The sequence below is a fragment of the Sturnira hondurensis genome, unplaced genomic scaffold (assembly GCF_014824575.4).
Source record: "Sturnira hondurensis isolate 20B ecotype Veracruz unplaced genomic scaffold, ASM1482457v3 Scaffold0021143, whole genome shotgun sequence".
Lineage (NCBI taxonomy): Eukaryota > Metazoa > Chordata > Mammalia > Chiroptera > Phyllostomidae > Sturnira > Sturnira hondurensis.
In genome coordinates, this window is record NW_028093774.1 from 15551605 (window position 1) to 15565976 (window position 14372).

Sequence of the window (14372 nt, forward strand, 5' to 3'; positions counted from 1 at the left end):
AAATAAACACTTGTCAAATATTTTATTTAACTTATAATTTAATGAAGAAACCAGCAAAATTGCTCCAAAGCACTTCGGAAGCTAGGTACTGATACACCGTTTTATAAGTGTTAGAGTTAGATTGCTGGGTTAAATACAATCTGCTTAACGTCTGATGCGGCCATATACGGTGCAGAGGTTATTTGAGTCTCTCGCAGAAAGGCATCCTCTGGATGAGTTCACCTCTGTTTCTACAGAGTCATAAAATGACCCAGACGCTAGGAAGTCAAGCCCAGCACCACACCAAAAAACGCCCAGCAATCCCACGAAACACCTGGTTATCTTTTTGCTTATTTCCAAGTTTTGAGGAATTTGTCTGACAGAGTAAGCTTTCTAAGTACATACATAGATAAACATGTCATTATTTCACCTTATACTTGGATGATAATTTGGCTGGGTATAGACTCTTGTGGGTCAAAGACCTTTTCTCTAATGCTTTCAAAATGTGCTCCGTTGTCATCTAGTGTACGGCGTTGTTCATGCACAGTGAAAAGATCAGCCTGCTTGTTTATCCCGTCCAATTCCTGAGTGTTCTTTCTCTCTTGCTACTCTCTTAAGCATCTTAGATCTCCCTTTAGTTTTGGTGTTCTGACATTTTTCAGGAACTCTTTTATTTTTTCCTTTATTCTTATTGTTGACGCCATTGCAGATGTCTCCTTTTTCTCTCCTTCACCCCCTCATCTCAGCACCCCTTCCCCATTCCCTTAGTCCCCACCACCACACTGTAGTCTGCGTCTATGGTATAAGAACTGTGTTACAAGTGAGTCTTTTTCATTCATCCCCCTTTGCATGAAGGAGACACTCTCCATCTTTGTCAATTCAAGAAGTATGTGTTTCCTCGTTTCCCTGATTATTGTTTTCTACATTTTCTCTAGAACTCCTTAGCTAGATGATGGGCATTGAGAATAATCTTCTATATCTTTCAATACTTAGCTCATATTTACAATCTTTGTTTAGTTGTTCAACATTCTAGGAGATTTCTTCTACTGTACTTTAATTCCCAATCCTTATTAAAGCTCTTGGTTTGGCAATTCAGTTTTAAATTTGCCAAAATTCTACTTCATTTTTGATCACTACTTTTAAAAAATAATAACTCACTTTTGTTTTAGGGCTAATTATTTCTCAATTTTCTCTGGTGTTACTAATTGGAATTAAAAAAAATACTCTGTTTTTGGACCATATGTTTTTTCTGGTGAAATGTTCTGTTGTTCAAGGTGTACCTTTGTGTGTGTACTTTTGACCTGAGGTTTGTTTTCCTGAAGTGTCTGGTAATTCTCGTGGTTCATTTATATTTCTGAGTGAAGAATGATGATGGTTCATGTGAGCAGATGGTGTGTATCTTCTCCCCAAGCACACCCTTTCCAACACGGGGCTGATGCTGATGCCTCGGTGCCTGCGTCCAGACTTCCTTTTATGATGTGAGAGCAGGAAATGGGGAAGTGGGCTGGTTTCCTGCCCCCTGCCCTCTGTCTCAGACCAGGAACTTAGCTCTACCTACATCAACCATTCCCAGTTTTTAAGATCAGCTTCTGGTTTCAGCCTGGGGCTAACACTAAGCTGTCCATTCTAACTGAATGGAGTGAGGGAATGGGTGGGTCCAAGTGAGATAGACTTGTAAGTACTTACCCTAAGTCTTGTGACTTAGCCCCTCAGTCTCGTGACTTTCAGGCTTGGGTCCCTCTGGGAATCTGCAGAGGGGATCCATCCACAGCTGTAGCCTTATTCTATATATGTTCTAGGCTGCAGCCTTTTCAGCCCAAAGCTATCCATCAACTCAGGGCCGTAGACTTTCCGTCTCTCAGAAGGCCGTCACAGACTCTGGTCTTTTATTGGTGCTGTTCTTCCTGTTCACTGTAGTTTTGTCTTGATCCCATTTTATATTTCTTCGCTGTCACTTCTGAGGAATTTGAAAGAGGAAGGCTGGTAGATGCTGGGACTCAGTCCACCGCTTTGAGATGGAACTTTTATATCTTTCAAAGCAATGCATTTCTACCCCCAAGTTTTCCTTGTCCCTTTAGGTGTCAGAATAAATAAGAATCACTCTACTGTGTTTTAATACATTATTTTCCTTAAAGACCTCAAGCAGTTAAGAATATTTATTCTCAAACTGCTATTGTTTTGAATTCTCATGATTACAGTTTTTCTCTTTGGCCCTCACAGTTACCTTATTGCCACTCTCAAGGCCGTGAAATACATTCTCTTCCTCCAACTGGCTGTTTGTGGTATGTAGTAGATTATCTGTAAAGCAAGAGTCAATAAACTTAGAGAGTGTTTTGGGAGACATTCTTTGAAGTAATGCATACACTTTAGGATATGCATTTTTGTGACTTCTGTTATGACAGGCCTGAGCTCATTTGTCCTCATCGATTTGGGTCTATTTTCAAATAGTTAAAAGCCACCAGATAAAGTGAACTCTGACCAGGTCTTATAGATTTATTATCTTCAGTTCAGTGCTATTTATATTCCTAGCATTAATATCAGTCATATTTTTCCTTAGCCATCATTGCCTGTCAATATATCATAATTTAACATAAGTTTTTTCATATAAAGATCATTTATAATCAGGATAAAATGTTGTAATAAAGCTATTGATAGTTAATAATTTATTAAAATGGGTTTATTAGTAAATGTGCCAATTGTCTTTTCCTGTTTTTAGTTTTAACATATAATGGTAACCCTGAAAAACGCTCACAAATTACAAAAATCAATACTCTAGGATCCAACACAGTCCTTTTCCTAGGAAGGAAATTTATTTCATGTTGTTAATGCAAATTTTAGTAACAATTCTGTTAAAGTTACTTTACTAGGACTGTTATCAAAGCACTATTTCAACTTCTCAAGATGAAACGCATTCTTTATTAAGATGTCACATTTCAAAATGTCACAGCTGAGAAATCTCTTGCCAAAAGGTAACACATTTGTTTAATTTCATTAGTTGCAAGTGAACTGGTGGATAAATTATGATTTTAGGTGTACATGACATTCTACTAAGACATCCAAGTTGCAGTGATAATCAGAAGTGCATATGGCTATCAAAGATTCCAGACGAATCGGCGGGGAGGGGGTCACCTCTGGGGGCCCACTGGGCCCACCAATCCTACTCCACAGACTTAAAACAACAAAATCTTTTGATTCACGGTGTGGTTTTAATTCATGGGTGGTTGGTTCATGAGCACTGAGAACTAAATGCCATCTCTGCTTGGGGTGAAATTAGGGGCTGCCTTGACAGATAACTTGGAGATTACTTCTATGGGTAAAGATCCTGACCATTTTAAGTAAGGGAGCACTATTGGAGTAGAAAGTTTATGTCCAGTGAGCAACAAGGTTGAAGAGATCTGGTAGTTTCTGAGAGAAGAAACCTCTCTTGTTGGCTTTAGTATTGGATTTTGGGTTGGAAACAGTGAAATAAAGTAACCAGTCCCCGAAGGCAAGTTAAATGTTTTCATGTGAATCTGCACAGTGACAGAGTAGTTCTAAATAGCCGAAATATGCAGAACTATCTTTTATGCTATTATATGAATACCAATCTGTTTTTGGCCTGATAATTAATTATAGCTGTGTAGGGCTAGTAATGAGATGAGTGACTCAAATCTAGCCCAATATTATCATTCAAAAGAATTTTTGGTAGAGTCATAACCAAAAATGAAACAATGAAATGTTCCCTGGGTCATCTGTCCCAGCTCCAGAGAGGAGGATACCACAGCCTACAGGAGGGAACAACAGAATCTTCTTCCTTAACGTATTTCTTTCTCTTTGTCATGGAAACATATGTTTTTAGGGGAAGAGATCTACGTAAAGTTTTAAAGCTGGAAGAGGCCATCAAGTTTTTCATTTCTACAGAATTCTGAGGCCCAGGAAGTTGCCTAAGGTTCAACAGTTACCTGGTGTCCAGCCTGCCTTATTAATCAGTGGGTGATTTAGTGTGCTCTGCTCATAATTCCCACTTGTTGCTACTTAGAAACATCTCTTCATGTCTTTTAGGCTATGAGACTAGCCAAGATGAGCAATTCTTTGTTGTATAAGTTGGCTGTATATGTTGTATTCTTTGGCTGTATAAGTTGAAATCCTGCCAGTTTTTCTGGGCAGCACATTACAGTTGGGTCACATCAGGTAGGTCTTTATGAGGAGATGATTAATAGTTTCAGGGTCTGAAAAAAATCAACTCAAAGCTAATCTTTCCCTTCCTTCCTTCAGGTCTCAAAATAACCATTTCTTGTGTGATGTTGTCCTGTTTGACTTTTCACTTTCAAGGAACTCAAACTCTCTTTGATTGTATCAGGAAACATGAACTTGGACTGAGCCAACATGTGGCTGATTATTTTGTGACTTGCAACCAAGGTGTTCTTTTGCCATTTGCTGAATCTTTTGTATGAAATGCTATATAACAGGAAGAAGGTCAGTGTTGATGTGGATGAGTTGACATCTGTTGAGCATCTTACATAATGTCATCTCTGCACTTAGCACCAAGCAAGCCTTCCAGAAAGTATAGATCATTTTGATATTCCCAGGGGTTCAGACATGCTGGTAGCCTCTCTTCCTTCTTGGGGTGATTATTAAGTTAATGCCAGTTCCCCTCAAGAGATGAATTCTTGCCCAATGAAATGTCACCTGCACAAGTGTTAGTGAGCTGTCGTGTGTGTTGAGGGATTGGAATACATGTTCAAGAAACCAGTATATTTTAAGCCCCTCTACAACAGTGAGTGGTGAGTGTAGGGTCAGCTTACAAAACTGTTTGCTTATACTCTTTTGAGATTTGGCTCTGCTTATTTGGGGTTAGATGGGACTTTTCAAGCAGTTCATAGTCATCTTGCATGTTGGGGTGATTTTGCCTCATGTCTTGGGTGACCTTTGGGACTTGAATACCAGTGCTGTTCTTTGGAGAAACCCTCTGGCCCCGGTAGGCCTGAGCCTGGTGTTTACAGATGCCAAACTTGCTGAGCAGGATAAATACATCCCGCTGGAAGGTCTTGGTGAAAATAGCATAGAGGAATGGATTGGCACACGAGTTAAGTGGATAGAAGAGAACCAGCAAAATTTTGGAGTTGGAAACAGTAATGAGAGGCTTGTTCATAAGTGCTGACAGAGCATAAAATGAGATTGGGGCCATGCACATGAAGTCAGTGAAGATCAAGACAGCCATCCTTTTGGCAATTTTGGTGTCTTTGTCCCTTGGGTTGTACTGGGGATTTCGGACTGTGATGTAGATCTTCACATAACAGAAGCAGACAATGATAAAGGCAACTATGTTGAGCAGCAGAACAAGGATAATATATGCCAGGGCAAGAGGGGTCTCGGTGTCCATGGGCAGGCAGATGCTGACCTTGGTGTAGCTGCTTATTCCTACCAAAGGGAGCAGGGCAAGCAGGAAGCAGCAAACCCAGCCCCCGACCATGACGGCAGATGCATGCCTGAGGCGGATTTTCCGATCCAGGCGCATGGCGAAGGTGATGGCGTACCAGCGCTCCAGGGTGATGACGGTCAGTGTGTACACTGACAACTCACTGGCAAAGACAGTGAAGAAACCAGCCGTGTTGCAGCCGAGACCTGTCTGCCAGTCGATGGCATGGTTGTAGTACTCAGAGTGAGTGTAGAGGTCTATGGAGGCGATGAGCAGTAGATACATCCCCATGCAGAAGTCCGCAAAGGCCAAGTTGCACATGAGGAAACGTGGGACGGTCAGTTTGTAGTGGCTGGTGAGGAGGACGAGCAGGACAAAGACATTGCCCAAGAGAGCCAGCAGACTAACAAACCACACCGCAATTCTCAGGAACTTGTAGCCCATTATGTCTTCGCAGGGGTTGAACTCATCTGACTTGGGGGTACACACCATGTCTTCGTTGCCCCCACACACTGTGTAGTCGTAATAGCTATCAAAGGCCTGTAGGGTCTCTTCCTGTGGGTTTTTGAGTTTCTGGCCAAAACCGATGATCTCATCTTCTTGTTCCTCAAAGAAGACATAATAATGAGAGTAGGTATCCTGGAACTTGGAGTTTTCCTTGTACCCAGCACTGTGGTCACCTGGATCCTCTTCGTAATCCTGGTAGAGGGGACCATTCAAAGCATTCACAGACTTTCTCTGCCGCAGCCTTCGAATACTGCTCTCGTTACACATTAAAGACTCAAGGATCCTGCAAAGCAACATAAATAAGTCACTGCTTCCTGAAAACCCACTAATGGTTCCCACAACACTTAGTGAAATTTGCAGAGTGCCTAGTATGATGTACGTGATTCTATGAGACCCTACATGACCTGGAAGGCCCTCTCCTATGTCATTGCCCCAGTGATATTGGCTCTTATTTCTCACCTGCAACCAGTTCAAGAACAGTAGTGAGAAAAAAGGTTTGGATGCTGGAGCCAGTCTGCCTTGGTTAGGACCTGGCTCTTTTATTTACCAGCTACTTCACCTTGGGCAGGTCTGTGAACCTTGGTTTCTCCCATTTTAAAAATGGAATCACGAAAGTATGTATTTCATATAAGACTGTTAAAGAAATAGATGAGTTCATCTTTTTAAACTCTTCCACAGCACCTAGAATGTGGTTAGTGCTGTATATGTGTGGTTATTGTTGTTATTCCTCTTCAGAGCTTTGGAATGCCATGCTCCCTTTGCCTGAAAAACTCACTCTTCAGTTCATTATTCAGTTTTAAACTCCATGTCCCTCTGTCTGAGGGTTCTTCAATGATCTCCTTAAATAAATTGTCCTGTCCTTGTGCTTATTTCCTTCATAGCATTATCTAGTATCTTATCTGTTTGCTTGTTTATTTTCTAACTTCCCCTACTAGAATGTAAATAAAATACTCTTGTCTGTCCTCTTCATTGCCATGGATAAGACAGTACCCGGCACACAGGAGGTCTTGAATAAATATTTATTGAACAAATGAATAAATGGACACTATCATGCCGGCATGCTCATGGGAGTAAGACTTAGTTTATTATTGGCCCCCCAGACTGACCTCAAAAGTCAGTCTTTACCTTGCTGCAGCTGCTGAGCAAATGTTGCTTCACCTACTGGGTTAAAACGCCCTGTGGGCTGCCTATTCCAGCCTGCTTGGAGGTCAGTGGGACATCTGGATCCCGCGCTTGGCGTCCATTTCAGCCTCCTGCACATCCCTGGTCCTCTCCCATGGCATCAGTATAGAGTCTGCTATCATCAGCCCTGTACCCAGCTCCTGGATTGTTGCAAGTGTTATGCCCATGCTGGCCTCTGCACAGCTGCTCAACTTTTCCATTTGCTTCCGCCCCACTATTAGGTCCAGTTTCTTTCCAAATGCAGGTATGAGTGCAGAAGTCAGCCAGTAGGTATTGTTTAGAGACAGAGAGAGTGAATAAGCTATAAATGGTGGTGGTGTTAAGACAACGGGATTGCATGAGACTTAGGTGGATATAATGCAGAGTGAACGTGTAGGTGAAGAGAAGATTCAGAGAAAGCCTGGGGAGAAAAAAAAAGGGCATCCCTCCTTTATGGCCTCACAAGCAGTCTAATCATAACATGATATACATTGAAAGCTTACAATATTCCAGGTTGTCATGATAGGTGTTTTCTATTCAGTTTCACATGCAGTCTTCTCAAAACCTTTATGAATGATAGCATCACGATCTCCGTTCACAGAGGCTCAGGGAGGTTAGGTTAGTAGGCTGGAATAACACAGCTAGGAAGTGGCAGACATGGGCTGTGAACCCAGTGGACTCCCCAGTCCACACACATGTAACCAGTAGGCTGTAGCCTTTGCAAAGCCCTTATTGACCAGGTAACCCGATTGCTTGTGTTTCTAAGTTTGTCTTCATAGCTGTGGCATCTAATGCGTGTTGCATCTGGAGGCCAGAAATCCTATCGTGTAATCTTGATAAGATTCTACATGATCTGGTCACTCCTGTCTCTCCTACGTCATCTTCTGTTCTCCTCCCCTCCCCTGCTGTGATCCATTGACCTTGGCCTTATTTCTTATCTGCAGCCACTTTGAGTCTGCAGTCATTGTGTCCCATGGATTTCATGTTCCTTATAGAGGCCTCTAATTCTTTCCACATGGGTTTCAAACCAACAAAGCTTCTTCTCCAGACCCAGAAATTAATTCAACTTTTTTCTGAGGCCTTTTGTCCCTTAGTCCAGACACCTGCCACTTACCCTCTGATTTTCTTCTGATTCTTAAAAGCACAGCAGTGGCTCGGATAAGAAAGGTCGGCCCGTGTGAGGTGAAGGAAGCTCAAGGAAAGTGGAAGTTTCTTTAGAGTCCAAGTGTTTCTTGCTACCAATTCCCTGAGGTGCTCCAGGCCTTTGGATGGCAGGGCAGTGACTCTGGTATAGGAGACGTCCCTGGGTGGGATGGGGAGGGAACAGAATAACACAGAGAGGTGGTGAGCAGCCAGAGCCTCCAGCTCTTGGCCAGAAAGTGAAACAGGCCTGAAATTAAGAGAGATCACAGACTCCTTCCCGTGGAGGAGGAAATTAACAGAGAGGTCACAGGCTCCTTCCTGCTATGGAATACGCACCCTGAATTCTTTTTATACAGTCACTGATCTACAAAAGGATATTAGGCTTCTAAATGATAGGATACAAGGGACTTTTGTTTTTATTGCTTGGAGCTCCAATATCCATCAATATCCATATAAATAGCTGCTTAGCAGACATTTTTTTTTTTGTATTTTTTAAAAGGTTTTAGTTATTTACTTTCAGAGAGGGGAAGGGAGGGAGAAAGAGAGGAAGAGGAAACATCAATGTGTGGTTTCCTCTCACATGCCCCCTACTGGCCTGCAAGCCAGGCATGTGCCCTGACTGGGAATCAAACCGGTGACCCTCTGGTTCTCAGGCCAGCACTCAATCCACTCAGCCACACCAGCCAGGGCTATTTTATCAATTGCAATACATACAAACTCGGAGTCAGAGGCAGAGTCAATTCTACTCTGGGAAACTATACCTATAACTCTTGGTAGTGTCTCAAGAGGCAAGAGAAATCCATTTGAACAGGCTCAAAGAGGCCAGAAGTGCTCTCAGTCTCTGTGGGACCTGGGGTTTGGGGGTTAATAAGCTGCTCAATGATACAGATCAACACCAGCACCCTGAAAATATCCTGAAGAATTTGGGAGTCATACCAGTTGCATGGGAAATTCATGACTCAGAACAGCTTCCCCACAGTTTCTTTAGACGGCTATAAATGTGTTCCTGGAAAGAAAACACTAGTACGTACATTAAAAACCTGACATCGGATTCAAGTCTCTCTGAAAACAATGGGAATGGTGGAAAGCTGGGAACAACGTGCATGTTTGTGTGTTAGTTACTAAAGCAGAATCAGTGCACAGCTTTTCGTGTGACATTTCCAGTCCTTTTCTCAGTCCCTGAGGGTCCAGGTTACCGATCTTGCTCCATCATTTTTAACTGCATTGAATAATAGCTTGAATGAGACCATGACTATTTAACTTAATATTGTATTTTATCAGTTAAAATATTTGCTACCTATTCCTTATATTTTACATATTTTACTATTCTTTACAATTACATGTTAAACTAATATAATTGTAGTGCCTGATTAGCAAGTGAATGTCAATGCTTACAACTTCTTCCTGCACATCACTGTAACTGGACGTTGCTGGGATTAACATTCTCAGGGTTCAAGTCTGCAAGAGCTTGCTACACAGTTTTTATAGACACAAGCTCATGTATTAACCCCTTTCTCACCACAGAACTGTGATTCTCAGAGAAGGGTTCCATGTTTGCTCTGTTGCTTTGTATTTGATTTAAAACTTCTATAATTTAGTATTTCCCACACTTGCCTGGTGCTAAGAATTACCTTTGGTGCTTGTTACTGTCCGACGCTCAGGTGATTTTTAATTGTAAGCAAGTACTTTTGGGGGAAAGAAACTGTCATACACAAGCAACTCTGCAGTTAGCGAGGGAGCTGAGGGATTTTGCAGCCAAGCTTGAGCACAGTTGTGAAGTGAGTGACACTGGCCTTTGCTGTCCTCGTCTGTCTGTCTGATTCATGCCTTTTTCTTTGCTCGTGCTCTGATCAAGGTGTGGCCATTTTTCTGCCTCCAGTTTCCTGGAAGCAACTTGTGTGTCTGTTTATCCAGTGATGAATTGTGTCGGTGCTGGGTACACTGACGGTGTGCGTTCCTTCAAAACGGTTTATCCTTCCAAGTACTGTGTTTCTGTTTTATTAGGTATTTCTTTTCTTAAGTTAAATTAATTTTTGTATGTTTTAATTCTAGTTTACATTCAGCATCATTCCGTGTTCGTTTCAGATGCACAGCACAGTAGTTTTACAGAATGGTCTCCCCAGTGTTTCAAGTCCCCCCACCACACACACACATAGTTGCCACTATGTTAGTGACTGACTCTATTCCCTTTGCTGTAATCCATGTCTCTGTTTTGTAACTACCAATGTGTACTTCTTAATCCCTTCACCTTTTGCACCCAGTTCCACTCCCCACCCCTGACAGCTGTCAGTCTGTTCTCTGTGTTCAGTAGATATTTCCTGACAAAACACTTTCATAACCATTCCAGTAACCACAGGGCAAAACATCCTCAAACTACGTGGCATCGAGCAACAATCCTTTGATCTAAGAATTGCTTTTATGGGTCAGGGATCTGAGCAGCACATGCTGTGGACGTCTCGTCGCTGCTCTGCGGTGCCTGGGGCTCTGCTGAGGAGACTGGAAGGCTGGGTTGACTCAGAGGCTGGGGGTGGGTTATCTGTGGGCTCCTTTGCTTAAATGTCTGGTGCCAGCACTGGGATGATTCAGAGCGGAGCTCAACTGGGACTGCTGCTGTGGCTCTCTGGGTGGCGTGCGTTTCTCACCTCATGGCAGCCGGGTTCTGAGAGGGAGCATTTGGAGCACGCGTTTTAAGAGAACTGGTAGATCCAAGGGCCAGGGACACAGAACCCATCTCCCAATGGGAGGAGTGTCGAAGAATTTGATGCCTAATTTTAACACCACCACAGTGATTTAAGTGGTGGGATATCACCGAGGCAGGTATTTGGTAAAAACTGGTAGCTTGCTGCTCTGTAAATCAGTGTTTCTGGTTCAGACACCACCCAGGACCAGTATCAGAACCACCTTGCTGTACAGTCTCCTGAGCTACCCCAAGCCAACTGAATTAGAATCTCTGAGGGTGGGGCACAGGTACGGGCATTATCTAAAATGCTCTGTAGATAATTTAGAATCTTATCTGAGTTCTCAGCTTTTTTAATGAAACAGGCGGATGCTAAAGTTAAGACAAAGGAACAAGGGGTGTTCTGTCCAAAGATGCAGCAAACCAAGGGTGGAACCCTAACTGTCACCTGGGGTTAGAACTGAGCCACACTGCACATTCTCCCAACTCGGGGACTGCTGGAGGAAGGGCCTCAGTCTGGACAAATCCTAAAATTCAAGAAGGCAGGGCCAATTTGAAGTTATTTGAAGCTACATCTTTTCTCATTCATCTAAAATTTTTAGCACACCTTGAATCCAGAATTTCTGAATAATGTACCTTCATTTATGAAATAACATCTTCAAAATATAGTTAAATTTTGTTTTCAGAATGAAAAGAATATAGACAGCGGTAGCTACCGGCAGTTAAGGGATCTTGAGTCTGAGAATGTAGCCATGTGGATGGAGACCTACAAGCTGGAGGGCCTCTCTCCCTCTTATTGACTCTGGCACTTTCCACAAAGAGTTCATTAAGCAATAGGCACTAAGCTCCAGGAGAATCTGTCTCTAGCACATATTTACTCACAAAACAGAATGCAGCTGAGCTGAGCCTGGCAGACAGTGTGAAGTCTAATTGCCTAGGTCATGGGAACCACCTCCAGTGAAGTGCCTGATGAAACTAACAGGACCTGAATTTGGAGAGAGTCAGTCTTACAGGGTTCTACCCAAGGCAAGAATATCGCCGGATTCTACGTTGCTAGGAATTTAAAAAAGAGCCAATTGATATTTGACGTCATAGGAAGAACAGATTGCTCCTCAGAAGCAATTATGTACAGTGGCACCCTCAAACACCAGAACAGTTTCCATTTTTTGTGTGAGATATTTTGTCTTTATTATTTAAGGGGAACCTTTAATGAGTTTACTTGCAAATCAAATAAGCACTAATTGGCTTGCCCGTGTTTCAGCAGCAGTGTAGTCTCTGTTGTGCTTGTAATGAGTGTGGGTTTTCTAAAGGTCACCGTGAAGAGGCTGTTATAAGCGGGTAGCCAACTCTGTAAGTTGGCAGATGAAATACATCTAAGAGCAGAAAAAAGATTAACTTACTACTTAAAAGGCAGTTTAATCGATTTATTAATTTTAAGTTAAAAATAACTTAAGGGTGTTAAAGCTGTAAGTTCAAGACAGGGAGCTTGTCTAATTATTTGTTTAAAAGAATTTAAAAACACGATACGCATTTATTCAGCCAGTGTGTGTGCATTGCTTTCTGTGTCTTGGGTACAATTCTAGATGCTAGGGCTATAGCAGAAAGACGAACAGGCAGAAATTCCTATTCTTCTCATGCTTACATTCTAGAGGGGAGAGAGAATTTAACATAAGTAAAACTTGCAGTATGTTAGATGATGACCATTAGTACCACAGGGAAAAGAAATACAGGGAAGGAGAAAGGAAGAGCCCAGAAGGGTGGTCACAATTTGAGGTAAGGGAGGCTGTCAAGGAAGGCCTCACTGAAGAGAAAGTTGAGCGAAGATCTGACAGGGGTGAACAAGAGAGACATGCCGATATCTGGGGAGAGCGTAGTAAGCAGAGACACCAGCCAGTGCAAAGGCCCTGAGGTGAGGGTGGACCTTGGTGTGTTTAAGCATGCAAGGGGGCCAATATGTCTAGAGCTGAGACAGTGGTGGTCTGGGGTAGGGGGAGAGAGTATAGGAAATGTCGGAGAGGAAGTCAGAGAGGTAGTGGGGAGCTATATCATGTATACTTTGTAGGTCATCAAGAGTACTTTGTCTTTCCATCAGAGTGGGATCATAAGCCTTCAGAGGAATGGTATAAACTGACTTACTTTAAAAGGATCAATCTGACTATTGCTTTGAAAGTAAACCAAAGAGAGCAAAGAGTAGAAACAAGATACCAACAAGAGAGAGGATAGTGCTTCAGACAAGTGTGGTAGCAGTGGGGATGCTAAGAACTGTTGGAATTTGTATAGCTTTAACAGGTAGAGCCAATGGGATTCACTGATGGCTTGGATACAGGGTATGAGAGAAAGAGGGAAGTCAAGAATGACTCCATGATTTCTGGTGTGCAACTAAAAGGATATAGTTGACATTTCCTGAGATGGGGAAGGCCACAGGCAAGGCAGGTTTGGAAGGAATGATCAGGAGGATTCAGTGTCAGACAGATCAAGTTTGAGATGCTTATTGGACATCCAGAGGGCAATGCCAAGTAGGCAGTGTATTGTAAGTCTGGAATTTTAGAGAGGTGTCTGGATTGCAATGTTCCATTTGGGTAGCATAGACATTGTGTGAAGTCATATGACAAGATGAGATCACCAAAGAAGTGAATGGAGCTAGAGATAAAAAGGAGACCAAAGGTGGAGCCCAGGGGTCTCTAACATTAAGAGATCAGGAAGAATTAGAAAAGGAGATGGGGAAGGAGCAATCAAAGGTGAGAAGAAAAACTGAGAGACTGGTGTCTTGGAAGCCAGAAGAAGGAGGTACTCCAAAGAGACAGGAGTCGTCATCTGAGTCAAATGCTTCTGAGATAACAACTAAGAACCGGTCATTTGATGTGAGGTCACTGGGTCCACAGTGTCACTAGCATGGTGGGTGGTGAGAACCTGACGGGGCGAGCACAGAGGTGCGGGGAGAGGCATTAGAACCCTAGCCAACTCTTCTGTGTTGTCTTGCTGTAAAAGGACACAAATAAATAGGTCAGAAGTAGGTATGGAATTGAAGGGATATTTTAAATTTATAAATATTTCAATATATAGCTCTGAAAGATCATCTCTTTAAAATGAAAGAGCACCTGAACATAATAATAACCCTTCAAAGACATCAAATATTCTACCAGTGTTCCAAGAGAGGTAAGGGAGTTGTCTTACCAGAGTCAGGACCCAAGTAGACCTAAGCATTATAGCTGATTGATATATAGTTCAGGTGTATTTTAAACTACAGGCTCAAGAAATATTGCTTTACAATGGCAGAAACTGTAGCATGTTTAAGTGCTGATGGGGAATCATCTGGCAAAGAAGAAAATATAGGGTGCTTCACTACAGAAAGGCAAGGCTCGCTAAAGAAATGCCCTCGAATCACTAAGAGAGCATGGAACGTAGGCCATGGTGAAGGGACCAGCTTTAAACAGGGACTGAAAACACAGGAGAGAAGACAGAGGATGCGGATGTAGATGGAAGATGGGCGGATGCGGTGGTGGGAGT

At 42.5% G+C, this 14372-nt stretch overlaps 1 protein-coding gene across 3 annotated transcripts in view; it reads right to left on the reverse strand.

Annotated features, from left to right (window-relative positions):
* TSHR (thyroid stimulating hormone receptor) overlaps window positions 1-14372 on the reverse strand; it is a 96292-nt gene continuing 81920 nt past the window's right edge. For all 3 annotated transcript variants that reach the window (XM_037031479.1, XM_037031480.1, XM_037031478.1), the window contains 2 exons: window positions 8160-8348; window positions 1-6167 (listed from right to left, as the gene is read on the reverse strand). In XM_037031479.1, coding sequence (XP_036887374.1) covers window positions 4760-6167; window positions 8160-8348 — 1597 coding nt within the window. In that variant the 3' untranslated portion in view covers window positions 1-4759. The remainder of the gene's footprint in view (window positions 6168-8159; window positions 8349-14372) is intronic.